Source organism: Giraffa tippelskirchi, chromosome 7 (genome assembly GCF_054371585.1).
Source record: "Giraffa tippelskirchi isolate mGirTip1 chromosome 7, T2T-mGirTip1v1.2.pri, whole genome shotgun sequence".
In the NCBI taxonomy this organism is placed as follows: Eukaryota; Metazoa; Chordata; class Mammalia; order Artiodactyla; family Giraffidae; genus Giraffa; species Giraffa tippelskirchi.
In genome coordinates, this window is record NC_137281.1 from 148704617 (window position 1) to 148730208 (window position 25592).

The 25592-nt window shown below is 39.9% G+C and overlaps 1 protein-coding gene across 2 annotated transcripts; it reads right to left on the minus strand.

Annotated features, from left to right (window-relative positions):
• Positions 1–288: 288 nt before the first annotated feature.
• ALKBH1 (alkB homolog 1, histone H2A dioxygenase) lies at positions 289–25586 on the minus strand. Of its 2 annotated transcripts, none has more exons than XM_081510563.1 (6): positions 25384–25586; positions 24251–24359; positions 20270–20399; positions 6157–6247; positions 2985–3178; positions 289–2088 (listed from the first exon to the last, which is right to left on the minus strand). In XM_081510563.1, exons 1-6 carry the CDS (start codon positions 25564–25566, stop codon positions 1659–1661), a joined length of 1137 nt encoding a protein of 378 aa, XP_081366689.1. In that variant the 5' UTR covers positions 25567–25586; the 3' UTR covers positions 289–1658. The 2 variants fall into 2 exon arrangements, with proteins under 2 accessions (XP_081366689.1, XP_081366688.1); XM_081510562.1 differs by having other exon boundaries at positions 20270–20432.
• Positions 25587–25592: the final 6 nt, after the last annotated feature.

Sequence of the window (25592 nt, forward strand, 5' to 3'; positions counted from 1 at the left end):
CTCCATATTCAGTTTGCATATGCATTTTTTGTAAAATACTGTCCCTGACCACAAGCCAACACCTTCATCTGACAATCAATTGACTAAACAACAATCTATTCAAATGCTGAAGGGTAAGTTGACTGATGGATTTACTGAATGACATGTTGGTTTTCAGTGAGTCACATATAATGCACACAGTGTTCATATAATGTATATTATGGAAAATTTAAGGGACTTTTTCTCAGTGGTAATTTTAATTACATGAAATTATCCTATTATGAACTAATTTTAGAACCCAGCTACACATAAAGGGTGAATCTGTTCATTTTTATTCCTCTAAAAAAACCCACCAAAGATTACAATATAAACTCAATTATTTAACACTCAAGAAAAAAAAAGGGCAGGACAGAGGAGAAATCAAAGTTTGGTAAGTCATGTCACAAGCAGCAGGTAACAAAGTAGCTTCTGGTCAGTCGTTCACACAGATAAGCTGGGGTGTTTTGTAAGAGTCTATACAGTAATAAAATATTGGCAATATTATGTTCCTAGAAAGGGGCACTAAATTTCCATTACTGTTTGACATAGCAACATCCATCTAGGAAGATGGCAGTAGACATTATCTTCATTTTATGAATGAGGAAACTGAGGTCCAGAGAAACATAAGGTAACTTAAAGGATCAGGATATACTGAGTTGAGTAGTGGGGTGACATAGATTAAAATTCAGTGCTTCATGCATTTTCCATACTGTATATAATCCAAAAAAAAAAAAAAAAGAGTGACTAGAATGTCAAGGAACATTCTCTCCTGTGAGACAGCTACAAATACTTAGGGCAGAAACAGCTACAGGGCTTCAACAGCATGAACAATACAGCAAGTGAAAATAGGAAAAAAACTAATCCCAGATACATTTACCCTCAAACACAGATACAGATCTTTAATTTAAAATTGAGTAAGTTTATTCATGGAGAAAAGTTACAGAATACCCTTAGGATTTTTTTTAGTCCAACAATTAAAATTGCATTTAAAAGCCAACAGAAATGTTTACAGACCCAAAAGACATCTGGAGAAACTACTGTTCCTCTTTCCTTGGGTTTATGTGTGTTTACCTTTTAGGCAAGAGAGATAGCTGGGATTAATTTCTTTTCTAGGAGATGTGATTTCCAGTTATGTGTATAGGATTCTTCTGTGAAGACCAGAGAAGTCCAAAGAATTCAATGTTGATTGGAAGAATTAAAGTAAGACTAATAGTCGGTTCATGGAACCACAATTTTACCACAAATCCCTAGATAGGGTGGTGGAAGGAGAATAATGTTTCCCATCAACAAAACTTGAGGTATTTAAAGATTCCAGAGACATGGAAACTCACTTCTACCTCACTCAAAGGTGATGGCAAGGCTGAGAAGGCTCTTGTGGAAGGTCATACCTTCTTGGACTTTTCCGTACTTTAGCACCAAAACCTAACCAGGACTGGACAATGTCAAACACTTCTCTGAACAAAGTGGCTAATCAGCTTCCTCTTCTGGATGAGTTCTAAGGCAACAGTGTGATCAATGGTGAGTTTTTTCCCTGTCTCTGTTTTCTGGCTTGTCTTGGTGCTAAAGTTGATGGCAATACAAATCAGCACAGCCACTTCCTGTAGAACCTGCAGGAGTACAAGAAAGGGCTCTTCAAGTTTTCAGCAGTCAGGGTTTAACCTCGCTCGTTTGACTTGGCTATTGTCATCATCCAGATGGCAGGACCCTTCTGTGGTGATGTCTCTTTCATTCTCCTCCGTGGGCTCCAAAGGGAAGTCCTGACCCACGGCCAGCACCTGCCGGACGGTCATGTTAACACGAGCAGCTTTCAAGTAGCTGGCGCACACCTGCCAGTCCTCCACAGAACAGGGCTCCACCACTGAGTCTCTGGGGAGGTCAGCTGGGAGAGGTGTCCTGAGGCAGCCAGGCAGGCTTTCCCCTTCTGGACTGGGAAGGACCCTCGGGACTGCATGGTTCAACAGGCGGCTGAAACCTGACATTATCATGATGTCACCACTGTGCATAAACATGGGGATGGGGGCTTCGTCTCTTTTGAGGCCACCCAGGAGAAAGATGGCAGACTGTCCAAAGCTACGAAAAAGTAAAACAATACACAATAGTAAGTTTCTGTTATTAGCCACGGTTGGGAAAGTTAACTGCCAACTGCACTAGTTTTCTAATTTCAGCTTGAACCTTATTGCTTCCAAATACTCCTTTTGGGATGGGGGGTGTGTGTGCTGTGCGGCTCATGGGGTCTTAATTCCCCAATCAGGGATTGAGACTAGGCCCATGGCAATGAAAGCACCAAGTCCTAACCAGTGGAGTGCCAGGGAAGTCCCAATCCTCCTTTTTAAACTGTTCTAAGATCCTTCTTTTCTGGTTTGTGTCTGTGAGTGACTAGTCTGTTGTCTGCTATTTAAACTTACTAGAGCCCACAGAACTGCTGCAAAATAGATTTTGAAGCAATTAAACAAGCAAATAAAAATTTATTTGGGTTTTTTTTTTTTTACTAGATATTTATCATTTCTGTTCACTTTAAAGATAAGGCAGTTAATAAGATTCTGTTCAGGCATTTTCCTCTGGAGATACAGGTGCAGCACTCTGCAAAAATATAAACTTACATTCAGGGAGACAAGGAGAGTAAACTACTCAGGCTTCTGTGCTTTCCTCTTCTCTATTTCAAAAAGATCGCTCCCTTGTCTTATGGCCTTTACCATTCATCTATTCCACAGACAGTGACAATACCTCTCATTACGAAAGACAGAATCCATGCATGTTAAACAGAAATATTAATTGTAACTTGGTCATTACTCAAAAGGGCGATGTTAATTTTACATACGCTACATTGCTGAGATGCCCAGAAGTGAAAGATTATTGAGTTCACCCATTTAAAAAATTTAATGTTTTTATTTATTTAAGCTTAAAAATGCTTTATAAAAAGGAATGAAATGATAAAAAGTAATTCAAAATCCCCAGACCCAACTCACCTGAATGACAGCAGGGGTCTGGAGTGATCTAGTTCAGATCTGTCTACATGGATCCCCAGTGTGGAGTCTAATCGGTAGTAATTCAGGATACCTGCTTCAGCTCGGAAACCCTGAAATCCACAGGCAGCAGCTACTTGCTCTGAGAGGAAAGCCAGGTCAGAAGGGAAAGGTGTATAATGATCTGCTGAGTATCTCTTTGATAAAAGCAGGGAAAATAAGAAAAATAAACAATGATCTCAGGAAAACAGGAAACTGTGGCATAAAATTAATTACCACTTTAAAATCATCTAATTTACATGCAGTATATTGACTGACTGATTCACAATGTTGTGTCAGTTTCTGCTGTACAGCAAAGTGATTCAGTTATACCTATGCACACTTCTTTCTTACATTCTTTTCCATTACGGTTTATCACAAGATACTGAATATAGTGCCCTGTGCTGTACAGGACCTTGTTTGTTGTTAGTTTATCAATTCTATATACAATAGCTTGCACCCGCTAACCCCAAACTCCCAACCCCTCCTTCCCCACCCCCTCCCCCGTGGCAACCACAAGTCTGTTCTCTACCACATGTAATATTAGTTCAGCCCTTAAAACTTTTTTTATTGAAGTATCATTCATTTACAACACTAGTTTCATATATACAACACAGTGATTCAAAACTTTTACAGATTATACTCCATTTATAGTTATTATAAAGTATTGGCTATATTCCCTGTGTTGTACAATATATCCTTGTAGCCTATTTCTTTTATACATAAAGCTTTTTATACACAAAAATAAAAGTTTGTCTTCTTAATAGCCACACATTTTTGAGGCATCCAGTAATTGAATACTGAGCCAATTCAAAACACTTAGCATCTATGATATGGTAGGCACCGTGCTATGTGGTGATAAATCCAACAAATTCACCCTGCATGGAGTCAACATACAAAGCAATTACACCTCTCTCTGACAGTTGCTCAGTCGTGTCTGACTCTGCGACCCCATACAGTCCATGGAATTCTCCAGGACACAATACTGGAGTGGGCAGACTTTCCCTTCTCCAGGGGATCTTGCCAATCCAGGGATCAAGCCCAGGTCTCCAACACTGCGGGCAGATTCTTTACCAGCTGAGCCACCAGGTAAGCTCAAGAATACCGGAGTGGGTAGCCTATCCCTTCTCCTGCAGATCTTCCCGACCCAGGAATCAAACTGGAGTCTCCTGCATTGCAGGTGGATTCCTTATCAGCTGAGCTACCAGGGACGCCCACTCTAATTCCAAACATGAGAGTTCTCTTAGGGTAAAAAGGCAACTCAGAACTCTGTCACTGCCAAGAGGTGCCTATGGAAACATGCCAACTAAATGTACTGTATCCTGGATGGGATCCTGGGACAGAAGGTAAAAAGTCTATCAATTAAAAACTAGTCTGCAACGTAGTTTCATGTGATTTCATTGGTCAATCTGATGGGCTGACATGCTCAAAACATTTAAACTGACCTACACTGTGGTCAAGACAGGACCTTAAAATGGAAGTAATTTTCAGCACTTACCTTCCTGAACTGCCTCTATTTTTCGTACCTAAGGGTCACAACTCTTAAAGGCCAGAACACTCTCTATACAAAAGACACACAATTTCTGAGAACAAGGCGGCAGACGAGTCTGAGGGCTCTGTGAGCCGGCAGCATCTGACACTCCTCCTTGGTCTGAGGCTCCTCTCTCAGTCCTCTTATTCAACCAACCTCAAATCTGATCAGAAAAATCAGACTTTTCTGAGAAGTCTCTGATGGATGGCCAAGCCTCTTCAGTTGGAATCTGTTTTACTTTTTTCTTTTCTTTTTTGTACTACAAATAAGAGCTCCTATTTAATTTCTCAAAATTATAAGTGTAGTTAGAGAAGGTTCTCTCTACCATTTTGTTTTAGTCCTCCAAAAGAGCAACGACTTATAGCACTAGATCGTCTCTGCTACAACAAAACAATCACCTTTTTGGGCTTTTATCCCTACCTGAATTCCCTATGCACTACTCTTGTTTCTTGTCTCTCTTTTACTTTTCTCTGATTAACCATTCAGTGTTTTTTGACTATTTTCACACCATGCTTTTCTTAGTTAAGTGAGGCTAACTTTGAGGTCCTTGGGAAATAACAGTATCTACAATAAAAGTAGTACCTTAAAACCAATAAGCTAGTATTTATTGTGTTAATGAATTTAACTGCTTAGAACAGTCAGGCACTACTGTAATCAGTATGAAGGCATTAATCATTTAATCCTCACAACCATCTTGTGAGGTTAGACACTATCCATATTGAAGGCAGGATTCAAATCGAGGCTGTCTAACCAGAAGAAAACCACACGGCCATTTCCCCAAATACAGATGTCTGGTTTTCCGTTAAAGCTGTATCACTGAAAATAAGACTTACATCATGAATAGTTCTGAGCAATATTTATTACTATTCTGAGTAGTTAATACATTTATTAATAAGCCAGGTTGACTGAAACTATGGAGCTTTTAAAACGTAACTGGTTAGTAGGAAGATGGTTCATACCAATTTGATTCAGTTTATCCTCAGAATTAAGTCCTTTTGGCGGTAAACACCTCACTGAGAAAAGTGGCACTGAGATGCCAGTGATAAAGGAGGCATTTTCTGAAGCGCAAGGGTCAGGAAAGAAAAAATTGTACCTCAAGAAAACATGGAACATTCTTTCCCATCTCTCCCCTGCACAGATCTTATACAGCAGTCAAAGGAATCGAGATCTTGAAAGTTCTTTTGTGAGTTGATGGAAGAGAACACTGTAAGTACGTGGAGCTGCTTTCACTCCAGGCCCACGTTACACAAAACATGAAAAATCAACAAACACTAAATAACAGTGGGACTGAAGATTATACCTGAATACTCCTCATGAATACAGTAAAGAAAAATCTGTACCCCTGAAACCTCCCCAGAGAAAGCATCAATGACTTCTGATGAAATAATATAATCTGAGAGCACATGAAAAAGTAGTTTTCTCTTGAAAAATTATTTCTCTTCAGATTCTGTATCAAAAGGATTTTAAAGGAGGGAATAAATTAAAGAAACCTTCCCACAAATGGATAATCTGATACTTTAAGCTTGGCCAGAAAGAAGTCAAACTATGTGGGCCCAAGAAGCATAAAAATGAAAATCAATGGAATTAGCAAGAAAATCTGAATACCTTATTGTCCCAGTTATAATGGTAGCCAAGGGTCACCCAGCGTAGTTTCTCTAGCAAACTTCGGGGTCTCCGTTTATTCACTTCTTTACACCTGCAAAATTGGAGACAAAAGATGCTTTACTCATTGCAAATGGCAGCAATAGCCTTTTGCATAGATCCTGGAGTCTAAATTTGGTATCTATATAAGCAGTTAGCCAAGATCTCCTCAGGGGAAATCAGAACAGATAAATGAGCTGACCAAGAATATAATACCACCAAAAATATGCTAGCATTTCTAATTTCTAATCCTTGGTTCTAAATCTTCTGCTGAATGGGATCAATTTTAAAGGGTGAGTCTCCAGAATATCAATAATGATAAAATGACAACAGAAATGTCTTTACCTGTCCATGGGAAATGGGACAGAGTCCTATGGGGAATTGAAAATTTGGCTAACAGAACATTTACAATTTCATTTGCTGAAAGCAGGACATGATTAATTACAGCTATCATTATATCTAGAATGATGGTGGCTTCCTAGAACTGCATTTTGGGGGGAAAAAGTTTGGCAAAATACAGTACACAATCAAAAATTACTGGTTTAACATACCTTCTTTAACCCCACATAACAACTTAAATACCTGAGGCTTAGCTAACAATTAATGGCCACTTTAATTGATTTGGTTTCTAACATTACCTTATTTAAACCACAGGAGATTTCTATAAAATGGAGGTGTCCTTTCTGTAATTATAATCTAGTCTAATCAAATCTATGGGGTTAACTACTCTTTTTTTTTTTTTTTTTGGCCGCACAGCATGGCTTACAGCATCTTAGTTCCCTGACAGGGACTGAACCTGGGCCCTCAGCAGGGGAAGCATGGAGTCCTAACCACTGGACCATCAGGGAATTTCTTAGCTACTCTTCTTCTAAAGAAGCCTGCTTGTTTACCTCTAAATACCTAAAAATGTAAGAATGCCAGGGCTAATCATTTTAGTTTTTCCATATAATTTACATCATTAATCAATCTTCTTTTTTTAATCTAAGAACCACTACTGTTTAAAGCAGAAAAGACTGGACTGCTTTAAGGAGTTTATATTTTGACAGGAGATGACAGATAAGTATAAGAAGTGAGGGGAAAATTTAAGGTTTTATAAAATCTAGCACTAAGATGGATAGCACAAGACTTTGAGGACCACTAGAACAGAAAAAGGAAAGTTCAAAGTCAACTACCTAATCAGTTAAGCCTTCATGGTAAAGCTGGGGAGTTGAGTATGGCATTGAAGAACGGACGGCATTTAAACAAGGAGTGATGCAGTAGGCAATATAGGCAGAGCATGAGCAGAAGCAAAGGATTTACTGCAGGCTCACAGAGGAAGTGGCATCCATCTTGATGTCTGATAGTTTACAGGGTAGTTGCTGTCTGTCCTCAAAGAGTTTACATTCTAAGGATGTTGCAACACAGACATACACAAAGACCAGTGTGTGCTTAGTCGCTCAGTCACGTCTGACTCTTTGTGACCCCATGGACTGCAGCCTGCCAGACTCCTCTGTCCAAGGGGATTCTCCAGGCAAGAATACTGGAGTGGGTTGCCATGCCCTCCTCCAGGGGATCTTCCTAACCCAGGGATCGAACCTAGCTCTCCAGCATTGCAGGTGGATTCTTTACCAACTGAGCCACCAGGGAAGCCCCAACACCAAGACCAATAAAAGGAATGGATCAAATACTAACCTATTTAGGACAACTGTGAAGAAAAGAGGCCTAGGAGGTCCTACTGCTATCCTTTGAAAGGACTGCATATTAGGTTGGCTCTTGGCCAAGCTCACTGTTCCTATGTTGTCTCTATAAACAATACAGTTTATGCTGAACACGTGTCTTCCTTCTGGGAGTCTGAATTTTGGTACCTGTCAGGCAGAGATTGCCTATGTACCATCCTCCACTAAAAATCTGGGCACTGAGTTTCCTTAAACCATGCTGATGCTGCTGGTCCAGGAACCACACTTTGAGAAACTCTATTCTAGCCAAACACACATACACACACACAAAACTTTTTATTTCTTTCTAGCTCAATAAGAGATCATTTTATTATTGACAAAGAACCCAAAACCAGACTATCTGTACAAATAAAAGATAATAAGGCAGCTCTGAAAATTTGATGGAGTTTTAGACATTTGAGGTGACACCAATAAACTGCTTTTCATCAAAAGATGGGGTCTGATGTTCTTTAAGAACAGGATATACATTATTATAATTAACACATATAGTTTATGGTCTTAATAAAATTAACAAAATTATAGTAACAACCAAGCATGAAGATATAGTCGGTAACATGTACCTTAAAAAATTTTGTTTCTTTTTCTAGGAAACCAAAAAGAATATCTCTTTCTACCTTAACTGTATCACTATAAAAAAGGCTTTGGGTTTTGTCCTATACGAATATTATAGAGGGGCACCAGTCCAGGATGCAAAAGCAGCCAGAGAAGAGCCATACTTTCACAAGCAATAACTCTAGTTCCAGTAACAGAAGGGAAAAAAAAAAGCTTAAAATTTGCTTAGTAAAAGATTAGTTTTGAGTGTGCCATTTTGAGGAGAAAATGTGTATGTGTGTGTTTACATAATGTAGGTATGATATTCTACCCCTTATTTCATATCCTCTTTCGAAAACCTGACTTCTATTCTTGCTTTTGTCTAGGATTTTTGGAAGGAAAGTAGCAACAATTGCTGTAACAATTGCCTTCAAGATGTGAGAGCAGGACTGGCCTGTGCTAGACATTTCTTTTTTTAGTAGCACCTAGGGACTCTTCTGGTCCCTCTAGGCCTCTTGGGTAATAAAGATTCCAAAAAAAATTCATTTGAACATTGTGAATAGTATAAGGCTCAAACCAGGTTTCACATGCTCCCAGATCTTTTTCAGGCAGAAAATACTGAGGGGTTAATGAAGGGAAGGGTGGGTGGTTCTTTTTTTAAGCCTGACCTGTCCAAAAGGAAGAAGCCAAGAAGGCTTAGTGGCAATGGAGCTGCTTATCCACCTGAAGGAATGCAGGGAATGTTGCCATCTAACCTAACTTTAAATCTTCACCCAATTATCCAGAAGGTTTTCAAGCAGGTATGACCCTAATTATTGGTTCTCACTGCAAACAGAAACTTGTTGCCCCTTCAGGCACTAGCAAGCAGATGACGGATGAGCAAAGCTTGCACCTTCTCCCCTGCTGAATGCCTACTCAGCACTTTGCTCAGTTTCTGTCAGGGGAAAACCTTTATGTAAGTGTTAGCATTCCTCTCAGCAATTTCGTTCTACAGCACTGCTTTCAACTGAACCCAAACTGTGTGGAAATGAACTCCTGTCCTGCCTGCCTACTCTCCATGCAGTGGGTAAGCATTGGTGTTTTTTTCTTTCTTGACTCAAGGGATATTAGTGAACCAAGTACTGACTGAGGACAGAAATCTGAAAGTTGTTTATGATAGGAAACTTTCAACATGCTATTACAGGTATTGCTCTTGAATCATTTTTAAAGATTTAGGAATTGTGTCTTTCATCATTCTGAATATTTCCCTCCACAACCACAGCTTTCGGTCTTTCTTCCTTTCCTAGCCTCTTGTTTTCATTAAACTTAAAGTTCCATCTCAGGTCCCTAGAATTCCAGTTTTTCAGTATTTGAGTGCTTCCAGTTTTGTTTCTCTTCTTAACCTGAATCTCTCAGTAAACCAGTGCAAATGGACATCCAATTCTACTGTAACACTCTTTTGCTATCTTGCAAATGTTAGTTTTATCTCATCTTCTACTTTCTGTTCTGAACCTTCACCATTTACCTCAAGTCCTCAGTCCTGCCCCTACTCCCTTCCAGAACAAAGAGAATATAGGGGCCCACTCAAAGGATCCAGTTAATGATTTCAACCTCCCTCTCCTACACCTCTATACTGTTTGAAATCCTTACTCTGTCCTTCCTTCCTGGTTTCAGCAGTGGTCTTATTTCTTTCCATTAAGGCCAGTTCTCCACCTACACTGTCCCCCATTTCCCTGATGTAGCCTCTGAGGCCTTTCTCCATTATCATCTTTCTTCTCATATTTCCAACCTGCCTTTGTATTTGTTTCTTCTTCCTTTTGATCCTGTAAAAACGCTCAAGATTTACACAAACTTAAGAAATAAAAACAACAAGAAACACTTTTCACACCCGACCTTTTACTCAGGCACCCTAAGTTCTGCCTCTGTCTGTTCCATAGCTCTCCTTCTCTTCATCATTAAATCATCCCAAAGGACTCAATATCAGCTGCTCCGACTCTCTCTTCTCATTGAGATCTCACTTTTGCTTACACCACTCTACAAGAACTAATTTAGTTTCAATGATACCATTTAATCATCAAATCCTAAGCCTTGGTCCTTGTCTTATTTTGGAAACATTTTCCTACCTTGGCTTCTAATAGTAATTTTTTTCACCCAGATTTGATGCTTCCTAAGCCCAGTGGATCACAATAAACTGTGGAAAATTCTGAAAGAGATGGGAATACCAGACCATCTGACCTGTCTCTTGAGAAACCTGTATGCAGGTCAGGAAGCAACAGTTAGAACTGGACATGGAACAACAGACTGGTTCCAAATAGGAAAAGGAGTATGTCAAGGCTGTATATTGTCACCCTGCTTATTTAACTTATATGCAGAGTACATCATGAGAAACGCTGGGCTGGAAGAAACACAAGCTGGAATCAAGGTTGCTGGGAGAAATATCAATAACCTCAGATATGCGGATGACACCACCCTTATGGCAGAAAGTGAAGAAGAACTAAAGAGCCTCTTGATGAAGGTGAAAGAGGAGAGTGAAAAAGTTGGCTTAAAGCTCAACATTCAGAAAACTAAGATCATGGCATCTGGTCCCATCACTTCATTGGAAATAGATGGGGAAACAGTGGAAACAGTGTCAGACTTTATTTTTTGGGGCTCCAGAATCACTGCTGATGGTGACTGCAGCCATGAAATTAAAAGATGCTTACTCCTTGGAAGGAAGGTTATGGCCAACCTAGATAGCATATTTAAAAGCAGAGACATTACTTTGCCAACAAAAGTCCGTCTAGTCAAGGCTATGGTTTTTCCAGTGGTCATGTATGGATGTGAGTGTTGGACGGTGAAGAAAGCTGAGCGCCGCAGAATTGATGCTTTTGAACTGTGGTGTTGGAGAAGACTCTTGAGAGTCCCTTGGACTGCAAGGAGATCCAATCAATCCATCCTAAAGGAGATCAATCCTGGGTGTTCATTGGAAGGTCTGATATTGAAGCTGAAACTCCAATACTTTGGCCACCTCATGCGAAGGGTTGACTCATTGGAAAAGACCCTGATGATGGGTAGGATTGGGGGCGGGAGGAGAAGGGGACGACAGAGGATGAGATGGTTGGATGGCATCACCGACTCGATGGACATGGGATTGGGTAGACTCCGGGAGTTGGTGATGGACAGAGAGGCCTGGCGTGCTGCAATTCATGGGGTCACAGAGAGTCGGACACGACTGAGCGACTGAACTGAACTGAAGCCCAGTTGCCTTTTCTTTATACGTTTTTCATAAACAAACAAACAAAAGGCCACATCACTCCCACTGCTTGCTTTATGATGATGGTCTTCCTGTGTAACTCCCATATCCCTGTCTCTCACTTGACTCCTAAACTTTGCTCAGTTCTCTATTCCAAAGGCAGAGACATCTCCATGTGGATACTCCAGAGGCATTTCAAAAACAATAAGCCCCAAACTACTCTAAGGATTATCTTTGCTCACTCTCCTCTTCCTCCCATCTTTTTTCCATTAAAAATCTCAGTATATAATGTTCCAGTGAACGTGGAGATGCAGATATATTTCTGGGATAGTAATTTTGTTTCCTTTGGATACATACTTGGAAGGTGAATTCCTGGATCATATACTAGTTCTATTTTTAATTTTTGAGAAACTGCTACACTGTTTTGCATAATTAAATAATTGCAGCATTATTTATAGCAGCCAAGACATGGAAACAACCTAAGTTGCTTTCTTTCCTCTGCCTTTCCAATGAAAGATGAATGGATAAAGAAAATGTGATACGCACACAGCAGAGTATTTATTCAGCCATTAAAAAGGGAAATCTTGTCATTTGTGACAACATGGATAAAACTGGATGGCATTATGCTAAGTGGAATAAATCAGAGAAAGACAAATACTGTATGATCACAGTTTTGTGTGGAACCGAAAAAATCTGATACAGAACAGACTGGTGGTTGCCAGAGGTGAGGGGGGTTGTGTGTGTATGAAATGGGTAAAGGTAGTCAAAAGATAAAAACCTGTCACTGGAAGAGAGGTTCTGGAGGTGTAGAGTATAGCGTGTGTGCTCAGTCATATCGACTCTTTGTGGTCCCATGGACTGTAGCCCACCAGGCTCCTCTGCCCACGGAATTTTTCAGGCAAGAATACTGGAGTGGGTAGCCATTCTTTTCTCCAGGAGATTTTCCTGACCCGGGGATCAAACCCACATCTCTTATGTCTCCTGCATTGGCAGGCAAGGATTCTTTACCACTAGCACCACCTGGGAAGCCCAATGTACAACGTAGTGACTATAGTTAATACTGTATTGTATATTTGAAAGTAGCTGAGAATAGAAATGTTCTTATAACAAGAAAAAGAAATTGTAATGATGTGAGGTAACTGACGTTAATGAAATTTATTGTGATAATCATTTGAAACTATACATAGATTATGTTGTACACCTTGGATAACACAATGTTATATGTCAATTATATCTCAGTAAATCTGGAACACCCCCCACTTTGCCCAAACTTAATCTACCTGCCACTTAGAAATCTGTGTTTAATCCTTAACTACTTTTCTGTCACTTTCATCGTCTTCTGCTTACCAAGTCCTACAGAAAATGTCTCTACCAGGCCTGCATTATCTTTTGCATGCGATAGTAAGTTAAATTCTTAACTGTGCTTTCTGCAATGATTAAATTTGCAGTCCATTTTCTGCACTGCCACAAAAATTCTCTAAAGTGAAAAATCTATTACTAATCTTGAATTCCCCATTCACAAGGACAAAGTCCACATTTTCCTATTGTGAAAAAAAAATTCGTATTTTATGGCAAGACAAGAAAAATTTAAACATAGAAAAATTCCTCTGCCTTGAGGCTCCGTCTCTCCCCCTTACTATGCATTGTGTATCTGTATTATGCATCGATCAAACCTCCCCCATCAGCAGAAATACCTGCTCATATAAAGAGCAACATTCTAGAAAATAAAAATAAAAAAAGAGCAACATTCTCCCAGCATCAATAAGATAACTCCTTAAGAGATAAAGTTCCTTTTTGATCTTGTAAGGGGATGCTTAGAAACAGACTCTGTAAACTGTCAATAATCCATCATTTCATACACAGCTCTCTGTCTCAGAAAATGTATGCAACTGTGCCTTGACTTCTAACAGCTGAATAGTTCTTGGAGCTTTCTCACATGCTATTCCCAGGTAATAATCCTCAGCTTGGTTCAGATAAAATATTTCCATTTTTGTTTCTTAGATCAATTAATTTTTCATCAACACTATACGGCACGGAAACCCCTTTATAATCTGGCCTTAACCTTTCTAGTTTTGTCTCCAAGCATTTCCTACAAGGTATCCTACTTTCCATCTTTCATGGCTCTGTTTCTGACCACGCAATGTTCTGAGATGCTCTCTCCTCTCCTGCTCGACTCTCAATTTTTCTCACTTGCTTCTCACACAGGTTAAACGCTTCCTCAGGGAGATCTTTATCCTGGACTCAGCCTCTCACTCCTCTACAGCGCTCACACAGAGCTTCACATCTTCCTCTATTAAAGCACACAGTTTAGTGCTGTAAATATGTTATCAAAGTACCTGAATTCCTCCTTAAATAGTCTCTTCCTCAAAGGCAGGGGCTGAGTTTTAATCTTCACATCTATGCTAGCACCAAGTATTTCCTAAAGCACGTGTGTTAGTCACTCAGTCGTGTCCGACTCTTTGTGACCCCATGGACTGTAGCCCACCAGGCTCCTTTGTCCCTGGGATTCTCCAGGCAAGAATACTGGAGTGGGTTGCCATTTCCTTCTCCATTCCTAAAGCGTAAATATACATTATTTAATAAATGAATGAAAATAAGATGGGAAGATACTATATACAGTCTTTAATCAATCATTCTCAAGTTTAGCATTATACTTTTACTGGGCTAGCAGAGAAGCTAACAATTTACTTAAAACTAATAGTTACTCAGCACCTTCTAATACATACAAAGAACTGTGGTTGGCACCAAGGCTACAAAATTTTCAAGGTCTGGGGGAGGGGGCAGGGCAGACAATGGGAGGAGAAGGGGCATATGCCAGGATTAGCTACGATACATGCTGTAACAGCATCATAAACAAAGTCTTAAAGAAGAAGAAAGGGCAAGGGATTAATTCTGCTTCTGTACTGAAAATATCAATGGAAAAAAGCCTTCACATACATTGAATACAAAAATGGAAACAAAGTATTGCATAAGCTAACTTATGAAATAAATAAAGCAAAGTTGTTTTATTTAAATGTACATTTTCCCTCGTCTTGTCGTTTGAAGTTATTTTTGAATAGATAATATATTCAAAAAATTCAAGAGGTATAAAAAAGTATCCATTAACCAATTAATTCTACAAAGATTTATTTAGTAACTACCATGCAATGAAGAATAAAAACACTGGCAAAGGGACAAAGAAGAAGGGAACAGGGGTTGGGGTGGTGTGCTATTTTTAACCAAATAAGGGAATCATCTCACAAGATGATATAAGAACAAAGACCAACAGGAAGCAATCCACTGATCAGTCATCTAAAGAAACAGCTTTCCAGGTAGAAGGGACAGCTTGTACAAAGAATCTGCACATGTCTAAAGTGTATAAGGAACAGAATGAAGGCCAGGACTGCTGGAGAATAAATGAAAAGAACAGGAGCTGAGGTGGGAGAGTCAGATTGTGTAGGCCTTATAGCCTTGATAAAGACATCTGATTTTGTTCTAAGTGTGACGGGACTGTACACAAAGAATTTGGCTGATCTTTGTGCCTGGTTCTTTAGAGCAAGCTTTTAAACCCTTGGAATTTCTGGAAGGGATAGGAGTATCTGTTATTCACTATGGACCCTAACCACGCCTGAGTTTATGCTAAGGAGATGACTCAGGATGTGGGTCTGTCAAGCTAGAAAGTGGTATTAGGCAGGGAGACCGAGTTCAATCATGATTCAATCAATCATGCTCAAGTGGTGAAACTCCAATTAAAACTGTGAACACTAGGCCTCAGGGGAGCTTCCTGTGAGAGCTACATATCCTGATTCCCTGGGAACAGGACACGGAAGCTCTGTATTCAGGATCCTTCCAGACATCACTCTATAGTCTCTTCACTGGATGGCCCTGATCTGTACCTTTTATAATAAAATTATGATAGTAAGTATAATGCTTCTGTGAGTTTTGTGAATTGTTCTAATGAGTGAAGGGAGATCACGGTTTCCAAGACATCATGGCAATTCCCCTGAATTTGTACCCAGTTGGTCAGAAATGTGCACAGACTGCGGATTTCCCAAACTTCCAAACCTCCCAAAAGGAGGTGGTGTCTGAAGTGAGGGTACTTTGGCTAAGGACCACGCCTTTAACTTGTGATGTCTGTGGTGACTCTGGATGTTGTACATCAGAATTGAACTGCAGTACTGCAGATAAGACACTATAAAAGATGTGACACGATTTCTATACTCTATGTAGAAAACAGACTGGAGAGAGACAAAAGACACAGGGCGACGGGTTAGGAGGCTACGGCAGTTAAGTGATGGTGGCTTTAGACCAGGGTGGATGTGATGGGAGATACTGGGGAATGATTTTAGATCTCCTGCTGACACTTAGGTTGTTTCTCATTCCTCCCCCCACCCCATCATAAGCAACGCTGCAATAAAGATGGTTATGCCCAGCTACTGTACTCTTTGTGTGAGGATCTTGAGCTACACTGACAACTATCTCTATTCACTGACAATAAACTCTTAACAAAACATAAAATTCAGTTCAGTTCAGTTGCTCAGCTGTGTCCATCTCTTTGCGACCCCATGAACCACAGCACGCCAGGCCCTCCCTGTCCATCACCAACTCCCCGAGTTTACCGAAACTCATGTCCATTGAGTCGGTGATGCCATTCAGCCATCTCATCCTCCGTTGTCCCCTTCTCCTCCAGCCCTCAATCTTTCCCAGCATCAGGGTCTTTTCAAATGAGTCAGCTCTTCGCATCAGATGGCCAAAGTATTGGAGTTTAAGTTTCAACATCAGTCCTTCCAATGAACACCCAGGACTGATCTCCTTTAGGATGTACTGGCTGGATCTCCTTGCAGTCCAAGGGACTCTCAAGAATCTTCTCCAACACCACAGTTCAAAAGCATCAATTCTTCTATGCTCAGCTTTCTTTATAGTCCAACTCTCACATCCATACATGACCACTGGAAAAACTATAGCCTTGACTAGTCGGACCTTTGTTGACAAAGTAATGTCTCTGCTTTGTAATGTGCTGTCTAGGTTGGTCATAACTTTCCTTCCAAGGAGTAAGCGTCTTTTAATTTCATGGCTGCAATCACCATCTGCAGTGATTTTGGAGCCCAGAAAAATAAAGTCAGCCACTGTTTCCCCATCTATTTGCCATGAAGTGATGGGACTGGATTCCATGATCTTAGTTTTCTGAATGTTGAGCTTTAAACCAACTTTTTCACTCTCCTCTTTCACTTTCATCAAGAGGCTCTTTAGTTCTTCTTCACTTTCTGCCATAAAGGTGGTGTCACCTGCATATCTGAGGTTATTGATATTTCTCCTGGCAATCTTGATTTTAGCTTGTGCTTCCTCCAGCCCAGTGTTTCTCATGATGTACTCTGTATATAAGTTAAATAAGCGGGTGACAATATACAGCCTTGATGTTCTCCTTTTCCTATTTGGAACCAGTCTGTTGTTCCATGTCCAGTTCTAACTGTTGCTTTCTGACCTGCATACAGGTTTCTCTAGAGACAGGTCAGATGGTCTGGTATTCCCATCTCTTTCAGAATTTTCCATAGTTTATTGTGATCCATATAGTCAAAGGCTTTGGCATAGTCAATAAAGCAGAAATAGATGTTTTTCTGGAACTCTCTTGCTTTTTTGATGATCTAGCGGATGTTGGCAATTTGATCTTGGGTTCTTCTGCCTTTTCTAAAACCAGCTTGAATATCTGTAAGTTCATAGTTCATGTATTGCTGAAGCCTGGCTTGGAGAATTTTGAGCATTACTTTACTAGCGTGTGAGATGAGTGCAATGGTGTGGTAGTTTGAGCATTCTTTGGCATTGCCTTTCTTTGGTATTGGAATGAAAACTGACCTTTTCCAGTCCTGTGGCCAGTGCTGAGTTTTCCAAATTTGCTGACATATTGAGTGAAGCACTTTCACAGCATCATCTTTCAGGATTTGAAATAGCTCAATTGGAATTCCATCACCTCCACTAGCTTTGTTTGTAGTGATGCTTCCTAAGGCCCACTTGACTTCACATTCCAGGATGTCTGGCTCTAGGTGAGTGATCACACAATCCTGATTATCTGGGTCGTGAAGATGTTTTCTGTACAGTTCTTTTGTGTATTCTTGCCACATCTTCTTAATATCTTCTGCTTCAGTTAGGTCCCTACCATTTCTGTCCTTGATTCAGCCCATCTTTGCATGAAATGTTCCCTTGGTATCTCTGATTTTCTTGAAGAGATCTTTAGTCTTTCCCATTCTATTGTTTTCCTTTATTTCTTTGCACTGATTGCTGAGGAAGGCTTTCTTATCTCTCCTTGGGTGCCCTAATTTTGTGAACAGATCTATTTTTGCTTATATGTTCCAAATATTTCATTTTCTACTTAAAAATTTCTTCTGCCCAGACCACAGAAACCTCAAAAGTTAAAATCGAAAGGATTCTTAGAGGTCCTCTAATCCAGTAGTTCTTACTGTGAATGTAACGGTAGATAACCAAAATCTCTAGGGAAATTTGTTTGAACCACAGATCCTCTCCCTTTCTGATACGCTCTGGAAAAGGGGGAAAACTGGCATGTACCATCTAGGTGACTCTGACCATGATTCAGCCACCCTGAATGGCTTATCCAGTCCAATCCCTCTGTTTCCCAGATGAGGAAACTGAAACATCTATCCTATAGTAGTGACAGAAGGAAAAACAGGCCCTAATTGATTTTCCGGGCTGGTAGCAATGTCTGAGCATATCAATTTCTTCCACCCCTTGACAACAGAAGGTATAACCATCACATTTTATATTTTTTCTAATTTATTAGACCAAAAAAAAAAGTATCTCACCATTGTTTACAGGATGATTTATTACAGAGATTCATCTGAGCTATCTTAGAAGATGACAACTGGCATTTCAAGAGAATCACTTGTTAGAAACAAGAAAAAAAAATCAACTTCTTGAAAACAGTGGCTGGTTTAGTAACAAACTCTAAGCTCTCTAATTTCACTTAGCCAGGATCTTCCTTTACTTGCTCTCAATTCTACAGAAGACATATTTAAATAATAGGATTTTCCTCACTGCTTTCGCTTGTAACATAACCTAGAGACCAAGAGGATTTTTAAAGGGAAACCAATGCAGTTTATTGTTATTTTCCTTTCAGCTTAAGAAAATAATCTATTTCTCTGTTAGAATTAATGACATAGTTTCTGAAAACTGTATCATTAAACAATTAATATGACATAGTTTCTGAAAATTAAGTCCAAACAACACACACACAACTGGTACAAAGGTTTTAACAGGCTGTTTTAAGGATTTCTCACATTATCTTGTTTAATCCTACCACTATTACATGAGGAAAAGACTACTATGAGGCATACAAACGTTAAACTGCTAAAAGTCAACAAAGCTAGTAGCTGGCAGAGCCAGGATTTGAACCCAGGCAATCAGACTCTCGAACCAGTGCTTTACATCACTACCCTCTTTACAATCTGGCCCTAAAAAACCTTTCCGGTGTCATCTCTTGTCAATTCTATTCAGGACTTCCGGGAAGCATCTTCCATCATCCACCTTCAATCTACCACTTACTTGACCATACTCATTATCTTACAAACTCTATCCCTGTACTTTCCAAACTGTACTTAATTATATGTGCACCTATCTCTGTCCTTGACTAACCTACAACTCCTTGAAGGCAGGAACTGTCTTTTCTGTCTTGAATCTCTAACACTTAAGCACAAAATCCGACACAGCAGAAACTCAACAGACATTTGTTGAATAAACACATGAATGTATACCTTCTGTGCTCCTGTATCACAGAAAAGTTACTCTGTCTTTGCTAAGGCTGCTTTCTCTATGCCAAACAGCCTTTTTGCTATTCTGACAGGCAAACACCTAATTGTTTTTGAAGATTCATTTCAAATGGATGGAGAAAAAAAAGAGGATAATGGGCCAATTAAAAAATCATTTTTCCTTCTTTGACACCTCTTTCCTGCCCCGAAGAATTATTTCTTCCTCTGATTCCCCACAGCATTTTCATAAACACCTATTCTAACACTTTCTGAGTTCTATTATCTTATTCCTGTTGATACTGAGTTCCTGCCATAGACTATGCACTCCTGAGTGCAGAGACAGCATCTTGTTTACCTTTGTACTGTGTATCTCCAATGCTTAGCAACATGTCTGGCACACAACTGACCCTCAAAAAATATCTGTAGAATGAATGAAATGCTGAAACAACATTAAGGTAGAAAGAGTAGTTTTCATGAAGAACAGCTGGCCACCATTAAACAGATAGTAATACTGACTTCATCCAGGAGAGCAGAAGAGCTTTCAGTGTAACTCTCTTAGGATACTATAAGACTTCAAAGGAACTCTCTTCAAGCAGAAAAAAGGGTGAAGCTGAATAAAAATGGATCATCTAATGATTAATGAGGATGAACTCATTATCTAAGCCATGATAAGCTAATCTTTAAAATGGATCTCAATTTACTCTGTCAAAGCACCTGTCCAAATGTTCCTGGGGGAAAGAATATAACTGTGCTGTATTTGAGTAGACATGAGAGGAAAAAAAAGCAGGTCAGTTACTTTCACTGAACTATTATAGAGTAGTTCCTTTAAAGACCTGAGATGACCTGAGCTGAATACTAATGCTTTTACTGTGACTGGTATGACTTACCTTAGAAACTCCTTGCTCTGTTCCCACAAATCCTGGGTCTCTTCTTTAGTCATATGCTTATCCAGGTTACACACATTAGGCTTCCGGGAATATAACTTAAGGCACTGCTTTACCCAGTGCCACTGGTAACCTGGGAGGAAGGGGTTTGAGATAAAAATAAATCCTATACAGAGATGGACGAGAGAAAAAGGAGAGGAGGAAATTTTCCATCAGTTAATCAGATCATTTATTTTTGTTGACTTCCTTATACCCCCTACTTTATTATTTACTCCATACCTCCCTTTGCTAATGCTTCCACACATAAACGTAAGTTTTCATTCCTACACTCTAGTTTTAGAGGAAGAGGCATTTCTTCAAGTTAATAAAAAGCTGTTTTGATGATGGTCGCCAGACATCTATCACTATGCAATTATCTCTGGCTTTTTGGGTTATTCTCAAGAGAAACAAGTATTACACAATTACTGTGTTACCCCGAAGCAAACTTCAGAACTAAAACTGCCAAGTCACCCTTGAAATTTCACCAAGTATCATTTACAGAGGTGGAAGCTGCTTCCTGTAGTTACTATTTCTGTGATATCTCAGTGTTGCTTTTTTTGGCCTTTTCTGTTTTCTAATATCTAGCTAATTATTATTTTTTTAATATTAAATTATCTCAGTTAAAACAATTGGGGTGATTTCTGCCTCTTTTGAACTTTGACTACTGTAACAGGGAAGAAAGACAGTATAGACAGCTGTCCAGCATGCAAATACCTAGCCACCTCTCCTCTATAAAAGAGGAGTAACAATGCTAACTGGAATCATATGCATAGTTAACGATTCACTCATTAACGTTCAACAAGCATACACTGTATGGACTTTCTTAAGAACTACAGACAGATGAAAAACTCTGTCCTAAGAAGCACCTGGAGATAGATCAGTAGAGATAGCTATACAGATAATGCCTTTTAGAAGTCTGGCTATGAAGGGAAACAAAGGCTGAGAAGGAGCCATAGAAGAATAAGGGGAGAGTTTGGAAAGACCCAAGCATGCTTATCGGAGCAGGCAATGGCATCCAACTCCAATACTCTTGCCTGGAAAACCCCATGGATGGAGGAGCCTGGTAGGCTGCAGTCCACGGGGTCTCGAAGAGTCGGACACGACTGAGTGCCTTCACTTTCACTTTTCACCTTCACGTATTGCAGAAGGAAATGGCAACCCACTCCAGTGTTGTTGCCAGGAGAATCCCAGGGACGGGGGAGCCTGGTGGGCTGCAGTCTATGCGGTCACACAGAGTCGGACATGACTGAAGCGACTTAGCAGCAGCAGCAGCAGCAAGCATGCTTATAGATGATGAGCAAAGAACCAGCAGAAAGGAACTGGCTGAATATAGAAGAAGGAAAAGGAACAAAGGGAGGTCTTGAAAGCTAGAAGGGATAAAAGGCAGGATCAAAAGGTGAAGAGAGTGGTTTTGAATAGAAGGAACCCCTCTTCCTCTAAAATTCAGGATAGGAATGAACACTCACTTAGAAGTGTGGAGGTCACTTTTGCATTTCATGTATAAGTCAAATTCTCCAAATAATTTAAGAATGATAGAGCTGTTGATATTTTGGGGAAAAAAAAGATATGAAAAAAAATTCCAATAAATGACTGTCTGCAATTACCACTACTTTACAAAATAAAAATATAATACTCCCAAAGATATCACATTAAATGAAGAATACTTCCGATCTAATTCAGGTTTGAACAGTGACAGGAAATTGAATACTTTTATAGGCAATCAGTTCCAGACAATTGCTGTCTTCCTTTCATGGAGTTAAAATTTGCCTGATTTTTCAAGCACTGGTCTTAGGTCCTGACACACACACAGCAACCCCAAATCAGTTTTCAATTCTTCTTGATAAATGCCTCTAACTATGTAGCTAAGATTTATTGAGCATTTACTATGTGCCAGAAACTGACCTAAGTACTTTACATGTACATTCACATTGAATCCTATCCTTATAAAGTAGGTACTATCTTTCGACACATTTTACATATGAAGAAACTGAGGCCAAGAGAGATTAAGAAACTTGCTCAAGATCACACAGTATGAAGTGGTAGAGCCAGGACATGAACCCCCAGAGTCTGGTGTCAGACCTTAATCACCAGTATGTACTGCTTTCCACCCGTTCCTATGTAGGATAATGTTTGATGTTATCATGGTCCCCCTCAGGTCTACCCTACCCAAGACTCAGTCTCTGGTCTTCAGACCCATCACCTTCCTGCTCACTCTTGGAAGGACAGCTTGTGGTATACTCAGGTTCCTTTAGAATATGCAGAACGTAATTCTTCTGATCAAGTCAGAGTAAGGTGAGACTCATTTCCCGTGTTTTCGACATGGTACTTCTATTAAATGCAGCTTATGATGGCAGGAAAGACAGAATAAAGTCTTTAAGGACATAATGAGGTACCAGCTCAAATGATGTGGCTTAAGTGTGAAATCCTAGAAAACTCCAAATACCAAGTACAGGCATACCTCAGATACTTCGACTTTTAGACCACTGCAATAAAGCGAATATCGCAAGTCACAAGATTTTTTGTTTCCCAGTGCAAATAAAATTTACACTATAGTGTATTGTATTTATGCAATAGCATTGTGTCTAAAAAACAATGAACCACTTTAATTAAAAATTCTATTTATTTGAATTATATACAACAATGCTGAAAAACGCTAACCATCATCTGAGCCTTTAGTGAGCTGTAACCTTTTTGCTGGTGGAGGGTTTGAAATATTACAGAATCACCAAAATGTGACAGAAACACAAAGTGAGCAAATGCTGTTGGAAAAATGCTGCCAAAAGACTTGCTTAATCCAGGGTTGCCACAAAACTTCAGTTTGTAAAAAAACAAAACTATCTGTGAAGCACAATAAAATGAGGTATGCCTATATTCCAACACGGACAACAGAAAACCAAACTGGGATTGGTAACTTTATAGTATGAACAATCTGGTAAACATGGCCATGAAGACAGGAGCAAGGCCTGAAAGGTAAAGGGGCGCCTTCAAGAATAAAAGGTGCACAAAACACTACTGATGACAAATGCTCATTTATTTAAATACACGAACAGCAATGCTTTCATATATAAAAGCCACTTTTGTTTCCTTTGTGACTTCAGACACAAAAGTGCATGTGGCCTTTTATAGAAGCATGAAAGTTGTTACCTCTTCCCATGATAGCAACATGTACACTTCAGTGGTCATAATGTATTAATAGCTGTAACACAGACCCGGCTCTTGGAACAACAAACATTAAATTTTTAAAGGAATTTCTCTGGCTTTTGACCTGTATTTGAAATCACAAGTGCAATGTTAACTTTATGTCTTTGAGGAACAGAATGGAGATATAAGATGGTCTGGCCAAATAAGGCATTATGTATTTTCTAAATAGTTCATGATAATTAATCAACAATGGCCCCATGAGCCTAGAAAAAGGGTTAATAACATTACCCACTTTTCATTATTATCTTAATTTCTCCATCTGTAAAGTGAACTACCTGACATCACTGAAATTCAAAAATCTAGATTATTTTGCCTTATAGGACTTTTGATCTCATTATCTGTAGTTTTCTATTCAAAAATTCAGCCTTGATGACAGCAACAGCTTTTAAGTTGTTACATCATTTGTGAATGTAGGGATTTTGTGACTGGAGTGAACATGATGAGTTACTCTATCAATTCAAAGTGCTTCTTCTGTTCAGAACTGTGGCAGGGAGCCCCGAGTCAGTGTTCTAATTTTTGATTTGCACCTGGTTTGTCACTTTCTGCACTATTAAGGCAGGCATTACTGACTCCTGTTCTATCCAATGGAGATGCCAAATAAATGGACATCTTAGACAACGAAGAATTTAGGAGGGGTTTGGAAGCGGAACATTTGTATATTTAGTTTTCTTGTCTATTTACTCCTTCTCCAAAATTAGACAAATGATTGAGTAATTTCTGCCTTCTGACCTCAACTGAACTCACCAGGATAGCCTTGGAGTCCGTAGGCTTGCCACTTGCTGATGGGCTGAAGTCCTGCTCTGAGTGCATCATGGTCACTGACTGAGGACAAATTTAGCTGAGATTTGACCACCTGGCAGGAAGGAAAGAGAAGTCAGCAAGCTAAAGCTATTTCACAGGTTAACTGAGAATCTCAAACCTCTAAAGGCATTTCTGATGTGGGGCAGTTAGGAGTCCTAAGTTTGGGGTCCTAAGTCAACCCTGAATATTCACTGGAAGGAATGCTGTTGAAGCTGAAGCTCCAATACTTTGGCCGCCTGATGCCAAGAGCCGACTCAAGGGGGCAGCAGAGAATGAGAAGGTTAGTAGCATCACTGACTCAATGGACAAGAATTTGAGCAAACTCCAGGAGGTGGTGGACAGAGGAGCCTAGCATGCTGCAGTCCATGTGGCTGCAAAGAGATGGACACGACTTAGCGACTGAACAACAACAACAAACTTAGTTCTACCATTTACTTGATGTAAGACTTAGATAAGTCACTTAACATCTTAGATACTCAGTTTCCTCATCTATGTACTAACAAACACAACAGAGCTATACAAAATTGAAGTTGTTATGAGGAGCTGACCTATTCTGGCCTTTAACACTATCTTCTCCTACGATACTACACCTTTGTGATTTTTTGTAAGATTCTGAATTATCAAAGGTGTTTGGTATATGGACTATCTTTGGTTAGGACTAACAATAACGCTTCTGAGGAACTTGAATACGGTGTTTAAACAGGGCTTTGGGGAACACCAAGCTGGAGTGCCCTAGTCAGAAAAAAAGTCTTTCAATAAAACACTAGGAATTTTGTTTACTAAAAGCACCATAGTTGCTCTCTTTTAGATGAACTTCTAACCGAAACTCGTAACTTTTATCTTTGTTAATTACTTATAAATTAAACTTTCAAGGGACCCATGAAGGTTTCCTGGCATTTAGGAATGTCTTAAGAGACTTCCCTGGTGGTCCAGTTGTTAAGAGTCCGCCTGCCAATGCAGAGGACACAGGTTCAACTGCTGGTCCGGGAAGATTCCACATGTCAGGAGGTAACTAAGTCCTTGAGCCACAACTGCTCAGCCCATCGCTTCCGAGCGCGCCGCTCCCCTCTCCGTACCTTGAGGGCACCAGGTCCCGTGCTGCGGGCTGAGTGGGCCACCGAGAAGTCGATGACCCCTCCCAGGTCTGCGGTTCCGGGGCGGCTCTGCCGGTAAAAGCGGAAAAGCTTCCGAAACGCGTCCTCCCCAGGTTCCGCCGCCAGCGTCGCCACCGAGCCCACTGCCGCCGCCATCTTCCCCATCTCGTTGCCCAACCTCCCCTGACCCG